Source organism: Galeopterus variegatus, unplaced genomic scaffold (genome assembly GCF_000696425.1).
Source record: "Galeopterus variegatus unplaced genomic scaffold, G_variegatus-3.0.2 Scaffold9528, whole genome shotgun sequence".
Taxonomy (NCBI): Eukaryota; Metazoa; Chordata; class Mammalia; order Dermoptera; family Cynocephalidae; genus Galeopterus; species Galeopterus variegatus.
Window position 1 is genome coordinate 43,776 of NW_007735639.1, and position 12,324 is coordinate 56,099.

Here is a 12,324-nt window from a genome sequence, read left to right on the forward strand (position 1 = left end):
GCTCCCGCGCTGGACCAGCTAGCGCAGTTGCAGCACCGCCAGCCCCACCGTGCGGTCCTCGCGCGCGAAGCAGTAGTCCTTGACGCACACCTGCAGCTCGTAGCACTCGGGGCCCGCGTCGGCGCTCAGCGTGCTGCGGGAGGGCGGGGCATGAGGGAGGCCCCGCCCACACACGCGCCCCGCCCCGCAGCCCGAGCTGGGCCACGCCCACTCCGAGTTAGCTCCACCCCCGTCGTTTCCCACGCCTGCAACGCATGCCCACACCTGCGTAGCGTTCCTGCCAAGTCCGTTCCCTCTCCTCACCCACCCAACAGCGCCCCTACAGCCTTGCACCCAGCTCCCGGTCCCCCCAAGTGACCCTTCCCTCAGATCCCGTCTGGCCAGGCCATCCTCCTACCTCAAGATATCCGCACCTTTGCCCTCTGCTGGCTGAGCTGCTGCCCCCATGCCTTGCCTCAGTTATCCCACCCATAAGCTCCTGACCACGCTCCCCTCTGAGCCAAACTTCTCCCTCTGACGTGGCCCCTCCCCCATACTCTCTAACCCACCTTTCTTTCCCCCAAGACGCCCTCCCAACGTGTCCCTGCCCTGGCGCCTTACCACGGGTGACACCCATTCCTGCATGCCTCTCACCCCATCCGGGATTCATCCATGGGCAGTAACACTGCTCCTGCCCCTATGCACTCCCCAAGGGGCCTGCCCTGAAGCTGGCTCGTCAAGAGTCCCTCCTTTCGGGCCACGTCCCCACCACTCCCTCATGTCCCTCTCCCGGGTTGTGCTCCTATCCCAGAAGTACTCAGGCTCACCCCGGGTGACATCTGCCCCCCAGTAAGCCATGCTTCTGCTCCTGAGCATTCCCTCAGGTGAACTACCACCCCAAATTCCTCTGACCAAGAGGCCTGTCCTGACACTCGTATCCCTTAGGGGCTCCCACCTCCCCTTGGGAAGTACCAGCTCTGATACCACCTTACCCCTCTGCACTTCTGTCCCCCAAGAGCACTCCCCAACATTGCCCTGCCCCAGTGCCCTGTGAAGCTCACACCTGATCTAAAGATCTGCCTAACAAGATGCCAACCCTACCCCAGGTAATCCCGCATATACCCTAACAGACTTATTTATGCTCCCCAGGTTGTCCATCCCTTCTGGACCCCATCCTGATACCCCCTGACTCAGCCCACTCCTCACTCCAAGAACCCCCTCCAGACATGACCTCACCTCCACCCCACATGACACCCACCCCCATGCCTGGATCAAGCCACACGCCACTCAGGTCCCCCAGAGCTGACTCCTCCAGATGACCTGCACGGACACTCCTGACTAGCCTTGCAGCTGACTACATGAGTCCCCATCCCCATGTAACCTCAGTCCTACCCCTAGGTGACCTCAGTCCTGCCCCCAAGCCCCTCAGCCCCTCACTCACATCCCTTAACGGTCCAAAATCTCCAGCCCTAGAAATGGCCCTGCCTGTCACACCCCTTCTGTCCAGGCTTCCTCTTCCCTTAACAAGCCCTCATCAAGATGTTACCCCACAACACCCCATTCCCCTTATCATACTCACTGCCTTTCCTGGGACCTGCCTGTCTCAGAAGGTGACCACCATCCTGTGTCCCCTCACTGACATCACTCCTGCATTAAGGTGCCCCCCTTTCCAGTGTCCCCACCTAGGATGTGGCCTCTCCCATTCCTGCACCCAGTTACCCCTGGACATTCCTCCTGCTCAGCTGACTGGGGTTCACCTGGCAGGTGCCCCCTCCCTTCTCCCCATGCTCTTCCAAAGCATCCTAGACTCACAATTGGAAACTCTCATTGTACTTGGGGGCCCAGCTGTTGTTCTTGGATTTGGTTGCAAATTTGCGTTTCTTGTCACTGAGCTGGGGCCCGATGATGTTAACCTCGATGAACGGCCGAAAGATGCCAGAAGTCTGCCACTTGAGGTCGTTGGCGGCCACCACTGTCGAGGGAAGTAGAGGGTAAGACTGGTCAGGATCCCTTAACACCTCCAAGTAGACGTCTGTGGCTTCCACCTCCTGTCTGAAATAAAGACTACATTTCCCAGCATGCCCTGGCAGCCAAGTGTGGTCATATGACTAAGTTCTGGCCAATGGTATGTGAGAAGTGATGTGTACAACTTTCAGGGTGTGGCTTAAAGGGCAGGGATTGAGCCCTGAGCTGCAGGCTGCAGTGCTGGTGGGGGCTGAGTGCTTCCAGACCCTACAGAGGAGAAAAAGCACGTTAGGGATGAAGTGTAACACACGATGGCGGGAGCCCAGATCCCTAATACTGTGATGCCTCCATGCCAGATCTGGGCTGATTGCTCTTGGACTGTTATCTCACAGAAAAACTATCTGGTTGAAGCCACTGGCATTTTAGGCCTTGGCTCAAACAGCCCATCTGTTTTCCAGTGAACAAGCCAACAACAGGAAAGCAGAGCTAAAAATGGAGAAAGTGGGATTGAATCCTGTTACCCTGCACTCCCAGATCCAGCCACGCTTGAAGGTAGTTACCTGTGGACTTTTTAGTTTTATGAACCATTACACAAAAAATTTTTTCTTGGGCTGGCCGGTTAGCTCACTTGGGAGAGCGTGGTGCTGGTAACACCAAGGTCACAGGTTTGGGTCCCCAGACTGGCCAGCTGCCAAAAAAAAAAATTTTTTTTTTCTTGCTTAAACTAGTGGAGTTCGATTCTTGTTTTAGAACCTAGTGAGTCCTCGGCTGAGCCACGCCCCTTCCCACTTCAGGCCACTCACCTTTCACTGTGACCTTCTGTTCCCCAGTTCCTGGATGAGTGATGATTCTTGTCTTAGAACCTAGTGAGTCCTCGGCTGAGCCACGCCCCCTCCCACTTCAGGCCACTCACCTTTCACTGTGACCTTCTGTTCCCCAGTTCCTGGATGAGTGAAGAGCTCAACGTGGACGGAGACTTCACCCACGGGGTCTTCCACACCTGATCCTGGGTGGGGCAGGGGAGGATGCTTGGCATGAGCTCTGTCTTTCCCACCCACCAGGAGGGACCTTGACCACCTCCCAACCACCACATGCTGGCGTCACCAGGTCATCAGCCCTGACAGGGAGGCACTGAGGGGAGCCAGAATGGTAGGTGCTCTTGGGAAGTTAGTATCCTGGGTTCTGGCCCTTCACTGCCTTGCTGTGTGATCTCGGGTAGCTCTCTTACCCTCTCTGAGCCTAAAGCATCTGCTTTCCTTTTTCTCATTCCATTGAATGCCATGTTGTCCAAACTCAGCCTTCATCTCACACTACATCTCAGTAGCATACCTGTTTCCTCCTCTTGGCTGAAACAATGCCACACGGTCCAGATTCTCATCCTACATCCTAGCAACTCCTTTCGCCCTCTTTTCTCACTTTCTCCTCCTCTGTGGGTCCTCAAACTGCCCCTGTTCCCCTGTTCTTTGTCTTCACTCTCTCCCGAAGTGCTGGCACACTGGGAAATCCAGCCAGCTCTACCTTCAAAGTACATCCAGAATGTGATCCACATCTTTTACCTCTATCCTGGACCAGCCTCCATGGTCGCATGCCTGGACTACTGCAGTAGACTCCTCCTGGGTCTCCCTGTCTCCAGCCTTTCATCTATTCTCAATACACCAGCCAGAAAAATCCTATTAAGTCAGACCATATCTCTCCTATGTTCAAAACCTTCCCATGGCTCCCATTTCACTCTGAAATAATCAAAGTCTTTTCTGTGACCTGCAATGTCCCTCTCGATATGTCCTTGCTATTACTTCTCCTGCCTTATCTCCCCCCCTCTTGCCCTCCTTAATTCTGATCCAGCCCCTCAGGCCTTCTCACTACTCCTTCAACACACTGTGGTCACTTGGCCCAGAAACTCCTTTTCTCCTGAAGTGACAACTTGTGGGGGCATCTTTTATTTTTCCTGCCCTCATTTCCCTTCTAATACAGAACCTTGAGTTTCTGTTGAGAAATGCTCCCACCCTAACCTCAAACCTCATGGCTCAGGTGGGCTAAATGAACTTCAGATATGGCTAAATGAACCACTGCTGCCTAAGCAGAGCATTCTCCGCACATAGCTGCAGTGATTGGCTCAAGCATAGTCGTGTGTCCCAAGCTGGACCAATACGAGCTGGGCCTGGGACTGTTGGAAAAGGGTCTTCCTCTGGTATCAAGCTATCAGGGCTGTCTCTGCCCAGCGAGGGGAGAGCCCACCCCATAGAGGTCCCAACAGAGACCAATGGCCAATGGCGTTGTTGGAGACTCTGGACCCAGGTATTCTTGATGCTAACTCAACCCCTAACTTTTCATTTCTGGAGCCAACCAATTCCCTTGTCTGTCTGAGTCATGGTGAGGTGCACATCTCTTTCGGGCCACCAAAAATGTCCTGAATATTTGGTTCTGGTGGGAATCGTTGAAGGGGCAGCTGAAAAGCTTCTGTCCCAGTCCCCTTCTGTCACATTTCTGTGGCTCAGAGGGCATCCTGCCGGGCCTGTGGACCTGTGACCACCAGCACCTTCACCAGAACCCCTAGCATCCCAGGCAGCTCCCCACTCCTGGAGCACCCCATGCACGGGGAGAGGGGGTGAGGGACAAGGAGAAAGTCGGAGGTGGCGGGTGGGGGATCAGGACAGTCAGAGGTTGATCTGGGTTACCTCGCACTGGACAGGAAGTGATTGAGGGTCAGGGAGCAGAGAGGCCTGGAGACCCCCATCACCCCAGTCCTGGGGTGTGTGCCCCCAGTCTTCACTGCCCACCCCAGGCTGTCTTTCTTGTCATCTCAGGCTCCCGACCCCCACCAGTCACATGCTCAGCCTCACCCCCCACCCCCCACCCCGCCCCCAGGCTGATGCTTCACGGCAAGCTCAATCCGGGCCAGACGTGGGTGCCAGGGGGGTCAGACAGTGGTGGGTTGGGTGAGAGGCAGACCAAGGCCAAAGCTAGTAAGAAGGGGGGAAGGGGGCAGTGCTGGGCGCCCCCATCCCGTGGTTTGCTGGCTCCACGGGGAAGGGTCTTTGGTGGACCTCTCTGTGCTTCCCCCAGCCCCACTCCCCCCTCCCCAAGTCCTGGGCCCCCCTGCAGGGGGAAGGTTCCTTGGGCAAGTGGTTTAAGACTCCTTTGATCCTCAACATCCTCATCTGCAGACTGACAGACCCCCTCAAGGAGGCAGCTGGAAAAATCTTTTCGAAACTTCCCAAGAAATGCTTGGCATGGAGTTTGTCACAGTTAGAGCCTGATGTATGTTACTTGTTTTCTACTCTGGGAAACATGACATCGAATATCATTATAATAATAATTGCTGTGAGCTTATTATGTGCCAGGAATTGCTCTAAAATGAATTTCTAATCCTAAAAAGAATCCTATGATTATTTTTAAATCCTCGACTGTCCCCTTTTTACAGATGAGAACACTGAGGCTCAGGGAGGCAGATTCTTGCCCCAGGCACCCAACCCTAGAGCGGCTGAGCTGGGATCTGAGCCCAGCTCTTAACGTCACAGATGCCTGTCCAGGGGACCCGGGGTCTGGCTTAAGAGATGCGTCTTGGGAGAAATGGATTCCGACTCGATCGCTTCTCCTTCCCCATGTGGAACCAGCGAGTCGTCCTTCCTCCTCTCTCTCCCCACAGGCCTGGGAGGCAGAAGGATGGGCCTTTTACTAGCCGGGCCGGGAGGGTGCAGGCACCGGGCACCGCTTGGGCAGCAGCATGTACCCTTCTCAGGATAAATGTCTTCACTAAGGGTAAACCTAGTCCCTTTTGCACAATGGACTAATCACGGGGGGGAGAGGGGAGAGAGGGGGAAAGGATGGGAGGGGGAGAGACGAGCGAGTGAGAGGCGAGGATGGGGGAGTGTGCGTGGCAGGGGGCAGGGGGGCGCAGAGAGGGGACAGCGAGTGACAGGGAGGAAAAACAAGAGAGAGAGAAACGTCAGCTGCAGACAGACGGACAGACAGACAGCCTCCCGCTCCGGGGACACCAGGGACACTCAAAGCAGTGAGGACTGAGGGGGAAGCTGAGCACAGAGCCCCGACGCCCATGGAGGAGCCTGGGCTGACTGGGGGCGGGGGGGAAGGGGGTCTCTGGAGCCCGCAGGGCTTTGCCCCCCCGCCCCCCAGCCTCGGGATGGAAGGCAACTCTCCCCCCACCTCCACTGCCGAAACAAAGCCTGGGGTCAGCTGCCCAGCTGCTTTCCCTTGTCTGCACCTGGCAGCCAATTTTGAAAGGGGAGGTCTCCAGGGAGGGGAAATAGGCCCCTTGGAGTCCTGCCCTCCAGCCCCAGCTGCTGTGTGTGAGCTCAGAGAGGGACAGGAGACAGAAGCAGAGACAGAGACAGAGAATTTGAGAAACGGGAACTCCCTCTTTGTCCACAACCCCCTCCAAGTCCGGGTCCCTCCCACCCTCGGGGCTGTCAATCATTCTTTAGCTCCCTGACATCACAGAGGTCCCTCCCCAGAAGACTCCAACCACTCCTTAGGCCCATGACATCAGAGGCACTGCGCGTCCCGAGCTGTCACTCCCTAGAGCTGTCAACCACTCCCTGGAACTATGGCGTCCTTGGACCCACGATGTCGAGGTCACGTCCCCAGGAGGTGTCAATCACTCCTTGGCTCCGGGACATCGTAGATTCTCCCAGATGACAGTAACCTTACGACGTCATAGGTCCCACCCCTAGGAGTTGTCATTCATTCCCTGGTTTTTGATGCTAAAGAGGTCCCGCCCCATAGCTGTCATAACGTCACAGATTTTCCCAGGCTGGCAATCATTCACTGGCCCGTGACTCCATGGAGATCGCCCAGAGATGTCAATTCTACCCTGGCCCATGACGCCACACGGCGGGGAGCTGCCACGCAGGCTCGGGCTAGGCTGCTTCTGCCGGCAGCGGGGGAGGGGGTGGCGTCTGTCTCGCCCTTACCCTGGGCAGATTGAGTCTGCACAAAGGTCTTGATGAGCAGGTCGGTGGCCTGCGTGTAGAGGGACAGGGCGTAGCGTAAAGACTGCAGGTCCGGGCTCTTCTCCAGGAAGGTCTTCTTGAGGCCCACGCCGCCCGCATGGAAGTATTGCTGTGCAGGACCGGATGGGTGGGGGTGAGGCCTGCGAACCTCCTCCCCGACCATAGGGCTGGGCAGCCTGATACCCCTTCCCCGCATACCTCCCCCTTCCCACCCCCACCTGATGTGCTCAATGACTCCGGGGCCTTCAAAACACCCAAGTGGATCCTGCAACCCCCTCACCTCCACCCCTGTCCCAACCCCCCCGCGACTCCCAGCACCCTCTGAATAAGACCCATGCCTCATGCCCCCCTCAGCCTCTTTCCAAATGTCTTTTCTAGATCATTCCTGTCTCAGGGGCTTTGTACTTATTGTGTCCCCTGCCCTGTTTGCTTTGCCTGGTGAACTCCTATGCATTCCTCAAAACCCACCTCCCACATGCCCTCCTCCAGAAAGCCCTCTCTGCTCCCTCCCTGGGCTCCCCCAGTCCCTGGTCTCCCCTCTACCCCAGGCCTGACCCCATAAGGCTAAGGAGGACTGTACCCAGCTCTCTCCCCCATCCTGGGGCTCCTCAAGGTCCCCAGCATCAGCCAGACCAGTCTTGGCACAGAAGGGGGAATCAGGGACTGTTTATAAACTGAATGAATTAATGTGGGTCCAAGGTGTGCCTAGGTCCATGTCCACACCAGTCATACCCTCTGCCTGCCCACTTGGGATAGGAGGGGTGGGACCTCTCACCTTGATGGTGTCCAAGGCCAGCTCAACCACAGCACACTGCTTCGGGGTCAAGCTCTTGGCTTCTTCTCGTACCATGTGGTCCTGGATGGATGGGGAGAGGGGCCCGGTGAGCAGAGCACCTTGTTAAACTTTGACGAGGTGGACTCCGGGTCTGAATTCTCCTCCTCCCAGCTCCCAGCATGTGACTGGCACACAGCAGGTGCTTAATAAGTACTTGCTGAATGATTTGTATCCTTGAGCCAACTGTATCTGAAGCTCAACCATGCTCATCTTTTCTACACACTGGAGCAAGTAAATTGTGCTTAAGCCAGTGAGTAGGGTTTCTGTCCCTTGAGTCTGAAAAACACGTCACTATCCTGGGACCTCTCCCTCAGGAACCCCCCACTCTGTGGCCTACCCCTCCTGCCCCCACCCCTAATGTCACCTTGAGTTTGGACAGCTGACCCAGCTCCTTGGCTGCATTGAAGATCATCTGAGTTCCCTGCAGGCAAAAACAGACACAGCTGGGTGAGGGCCAGAGTCCTCTAGCTCAGCCCCTAGGCACTCAGCTGACACCCAGCCCTGGTTCTGGACAGGGCAATGGTTGTGTCCCAGCAACAGAGGTCTGAAGCCCCCCAAGAAATGCTGAGGAGGAGGTAGAAAGCTCATCTCCAGAAATCCCTGTCCCACAGGGATGCTACGCACCCTATCACCCCTACCACGATCCCAGTTTTGTGAGACAGAAGAGAAACAGGCAGGGATTGAGCTGTGAGAGGCAGAGGGTGGGGGAGCCCCAAATGGGGGGTGTGGGTGGGGCTTACCAGCCTCAAGTTAGGGAGCCTTGGGAAAACTGTGGGCTGGTCTGAGGTTTCAGGAAATAGTAAAACACCCCCCTGCCCCCAGGACCATCCCCTCTACAGGAGGATTTCCCCTGTAATATGCAGGAGGCAGGGCACCGTTAACCTGATCTTTTATTTTTTGGGTGTCTGGCCGGGTCTGATCTTTTAAAGGAAGAATGCTTCCCCCCGACCCGACAACACATACCTCCATGCCCATACCCCACCCTCACCCCCAAAACAGACACAGGCAAGATGGTGACCTTGTTCTGAAAAGCCAGTGGGCCTGGGTTCAAATCCCAGCTCTGCTGTGTGGCCCTGGGCAAGTCACTTAACCTCTCTGAACCTGTTTACCCATCTAGATGGGGGAAATCATATCCTCTTCATGGCTTCCTTGGGACACTCAGTGTTCACTATAATCATCACTTAGTCTCAAAGTCATGGGCAATGCTATGGGAGGCAGGGTCTCAGCCTGGAAACCATATGTCCAGCCTCCATCCCACTGCACTGGGTGACCTTAGGCATGTCCCAGACCCTCTCTGGGCCTCATTTCCTCCCCTGGCTAACAGGGGTACCCATACTAGCTTGGGGGATGGGTTGGGGCTGAGTATCTGTGAGGTAATGAGTCTTGGATTATTGGGTACTGAGGTGGCCTGGGGGTCCTGGGTGGGGATAGGTGAGGAGGGGGTCTGTTTACAGCCAGGATATTTGGAATGACATTGACAGTCCACTAGCTGGCCAGTGTGAACTGGCCACCCTGCCACTACTACTGGTATTATTATTGTCATACTGGCTGTACTGCTAATTTCTTCTCCATGATCCCCTAAGGCTGTTAGAAGCACAGACTCAGGAGCCCAGCTGTCCGGGTCCCAGTTTTCCCTGTGGCACCCACCTGTAGTCCAGCGGGCAGCAGGGGCCCTCCTGGCACCTCTGCCCCACCTGCCACCCCTCCTGCCCACCATCCCCCATGAGCAAACCAGACAGACAAAGGAAGAAGAGACCAACAGACAGGTTCACAATATGCCCCCGGATGGCACAGACCACAGAGGTGGAAGGGGGCACAGGTGGGGTGGAGGGTGGGGATGGGAGCCAGACAGACAGTGAGAGGTCAGTCTTACGTCTGAGTGGCTTGGCAATTTCACCCTGCCCTGTGGAGAGAATCAGGTGGAGGTCAGAGTTGTGTGGCTGCTGGAGGGATACTCAGTGGGACTTCCCTGCCCCCTCAAAGCACAGTCCCACTCCCCAGCCCATGAGCTCCCTCTCAGGTCCTGGGTCTAATGCTGGGCCCACTCCCCAGCTAGGCACCTTCCCTTGTCCCCAAGCAAGGGTTTGGGGCCAGACTCCTTGACTGCCAGTACACTCTGGGGGTATCCAGGAGGCTGGAAGCAGCCCACCACCTGGTGACAGGTACCCGATCCCACAGTCAGCCTGCCCCAGGATGGAGCTCTTGGAGAGGGGGAGAGAAGAGAGGCGGCTTGGGGTCTCTCCTCCCCCAACCCCTAAGACCTTACCCAGGCAGGCCTGACTCTACAAAAAATGTACTAACAGGTACTGAAAGTTCACTCAACATACAGACATAGACCCAGGCACACCCATGGGTGTGCAGAAAGTTTATGCACGTACACATCCGGATCCACATAGAAACACACACATGCAGAACTCACAGGCTAAAATACATATGTGCGCTCCTGCACGATCACACACATAAATCACGCACCCTTGCCCTCACATGGATGCACATACATGTATACAGTGCTTGGCACATCAAATGTGCCCCCATGAAGGGCTGGCTGAGTGAGTTGGGAGGCCCTACGAGCCACGCTCACGAAGTGAAACTTCACCTGCATGCATACACGACATCTTCCATGCGAGTACACAGCAAGGCAGCCACTCGTGTGTTGTTGTAGCTCCCACCCATCCTTACAACCAACACCCATTAGAACAAAAAATCTACATAAAGAACAACACATGTCTCAGTCCAGGGCAGTGATCCAGTGTCTCAGCCCTTAAAGAAGCCGCAGAATTTCAGCTGAGCCCAGGGCTGGGATGGGCCCCTTGAGTGTTGCTGGGAGAGGGTGGGAGCTGTACACGCTTTTGTTCACACATGCACATACTCTCCATGCCATTTCCCTGGGGCAATTGCCTTGCCTCTGACTTTTGGTTTCATGGGACTTGGTTAGGTCATCCGCCTCCTACCCAGGACCCCTATCTGACCTTCCTGCCCATGCACACGGACACACACATGCACATGAGGCCCTCATTACCTTTTCTAATCCCTTGCCATGTTTTCTCAAGAGGGTGCCCTGCAGAGACAATGTCACAGGGTGATCAACTTGGCAAGCCATTGGGAACCTGGCAAGCCACAGGGTGGGAACCCGGAATGGTCATGTGTGCACACATGGGGACAGAGGGATCTACACTGCACAAGGGGCTGGTTGCTGGGTTGCATGGGGATTGCATGTGTGTGCCTTAATGAATGACTCTTAAAAGATGTGAGGCAGAGAGACAGGAAAGAGACAAAGAGAGAGAAAGAAAGAGAGAGATAAAGATAGAAATACAAAGCCAGAGACAGCCAGAAAGAAAGGATAGAAGTTGCTGCCAAAGCATAATCCATTTACATTTAATGTACTTATGAGGCTCTTGGTTGTTGTATTAACAAGAAAGCAAACAAGCTCCATGTTCAGACAGACCTGAATTTGAATCCTGACTCTGGCATATACTTATATTTACTATTTGGCCTTGAGCAAGTGACTCTTCCTCTCTGAGCCTCAGCTTTCCTCATCTGTAAAATGGGAATAATAATATCCATCTCACTCAAAGGGTTGTCATGAAGGTGAGCTGAAAGAGCAGCTATAAGAAGGCCTAGCATGTATGGAGTCATCAGTAAATGTAAATTCCTTTATCTTCTGGCCTACAAGTACATTGTCTGTGGTTGGGTATGCTGCCACCAGGTGGTTACAGCCAAAGACCCAGGCTGTACCCACTGAGAACTGAGATGAGCACTCCTAACTTTTGACAAGGGGACATCTTGTAACAGCCTTGTCTTGCCCACAAAGGGAGAATCTGAAGTGGTTTTACTGATGTGTCTGCCTTCATATATGTCTGCATACTACCACCGTCAGAATTAGCTCTGATTTAGCAAGCGCTGCCTCCGGGCCGGTCACTGAGATGAGCACTTGAATGTATTATCCCAGCTAGTTCCTACAACAACCCTCAGAGAGTTGCTACAATTAACCCCATTTTCCAGACAAGGAAGCAGAGGTTAGAAGATGAAATGACTTTCCAAGGTCACAGAGAGAGAGAGTAGCTGGGCTAGAATTTGACCCCAAGTCTGCCTGACACCAAAGCCACGACACCGTCTCCAACCTGGGTGCGTGTGCGTGCGTGAGTGCGTGTGTGTGTGTGTGTGTGTGTGTGTATTGGGAGTCTGGTAGATAGGGGGTGGGGAACAGAGGAACAGAGTCTGGTGCTTGGGACTTCAGTGGTGTCAGAGGTGGGGGCCTGCACTGAGCATCTGAGTAGGAACATACATGGTGAAGACTTGCATTCTGCAGGACTGCTAACAGTTCAGAGCCCAAACTAGAGGTCAGAGGGCCCTCTTGACTTTGAACCTCTTTCTAGCTTTGGGGAGAGAGCCAGATGTCCTGGTGGCATTAGATCACGGGAGTAAAGGTGGATTCCAACTAAAGGGCAAGGACAGATGTGAAGAAGGAGCTGGGACCAGGGTTTGGGAGCTGGCAGCTCCTCTGGACTTACAATGGGGCGGGGTGTGTGGGCGTGGCCTCCCTCCCTCCAGGCCCCGCCCCCTCCCCGTGCCCCG

General features: G+C 55.1%; 1 protein-coding gene across 1 annotated transcript in view; it reads right to left on the reverse strand.

The window, feature by feature from the left end:
• Window positions 1–17: 17 nt before the first annotated feature.
• LOC103609363 (protein unc-13 homolog A-like) overlaps window positions 18–12,324 on the reverse strand; it is a gene marked incomplete at its 5' end in the record, with an annotated part of 31,402 nt that continues 19,095 nt past the window's right edge. The window contains 9 exons of the mRNA XM_008593690.1: window positions 18–133; window positions 1,792–1,951; window positions 2,858–2,950; window positions 5,675–5,731; window positions 6,876–7,023; window positions 7,690–7,770; window positions 8,114–8,170; window positions 9,623–9,652; window positions 10,769–10,856. Coding sequence (XP_008591912.1) covers window positions 19–133; window positions 1,792–1,951; window positions 2,858–2,950; window positions 5,675–5,731; window positions 6,876–7,023; window positions 7,690–7,770; window positions 8,114–8,170; window positions 9,623–9,652; window positions 10,769–10,856 — 829 coding nt within the window. The remainder of the gene's footprint in view (window positions 134–1,791; window positions 1,952–2,857; window positions 2,951–5,674; window positions 5,732–6,875; window positions 7,024–7,689; window positions 7,771–8,113; window positions 8,171–9,622; window positions 9,653–10,768; window positions 10,857–12,324) is intronic.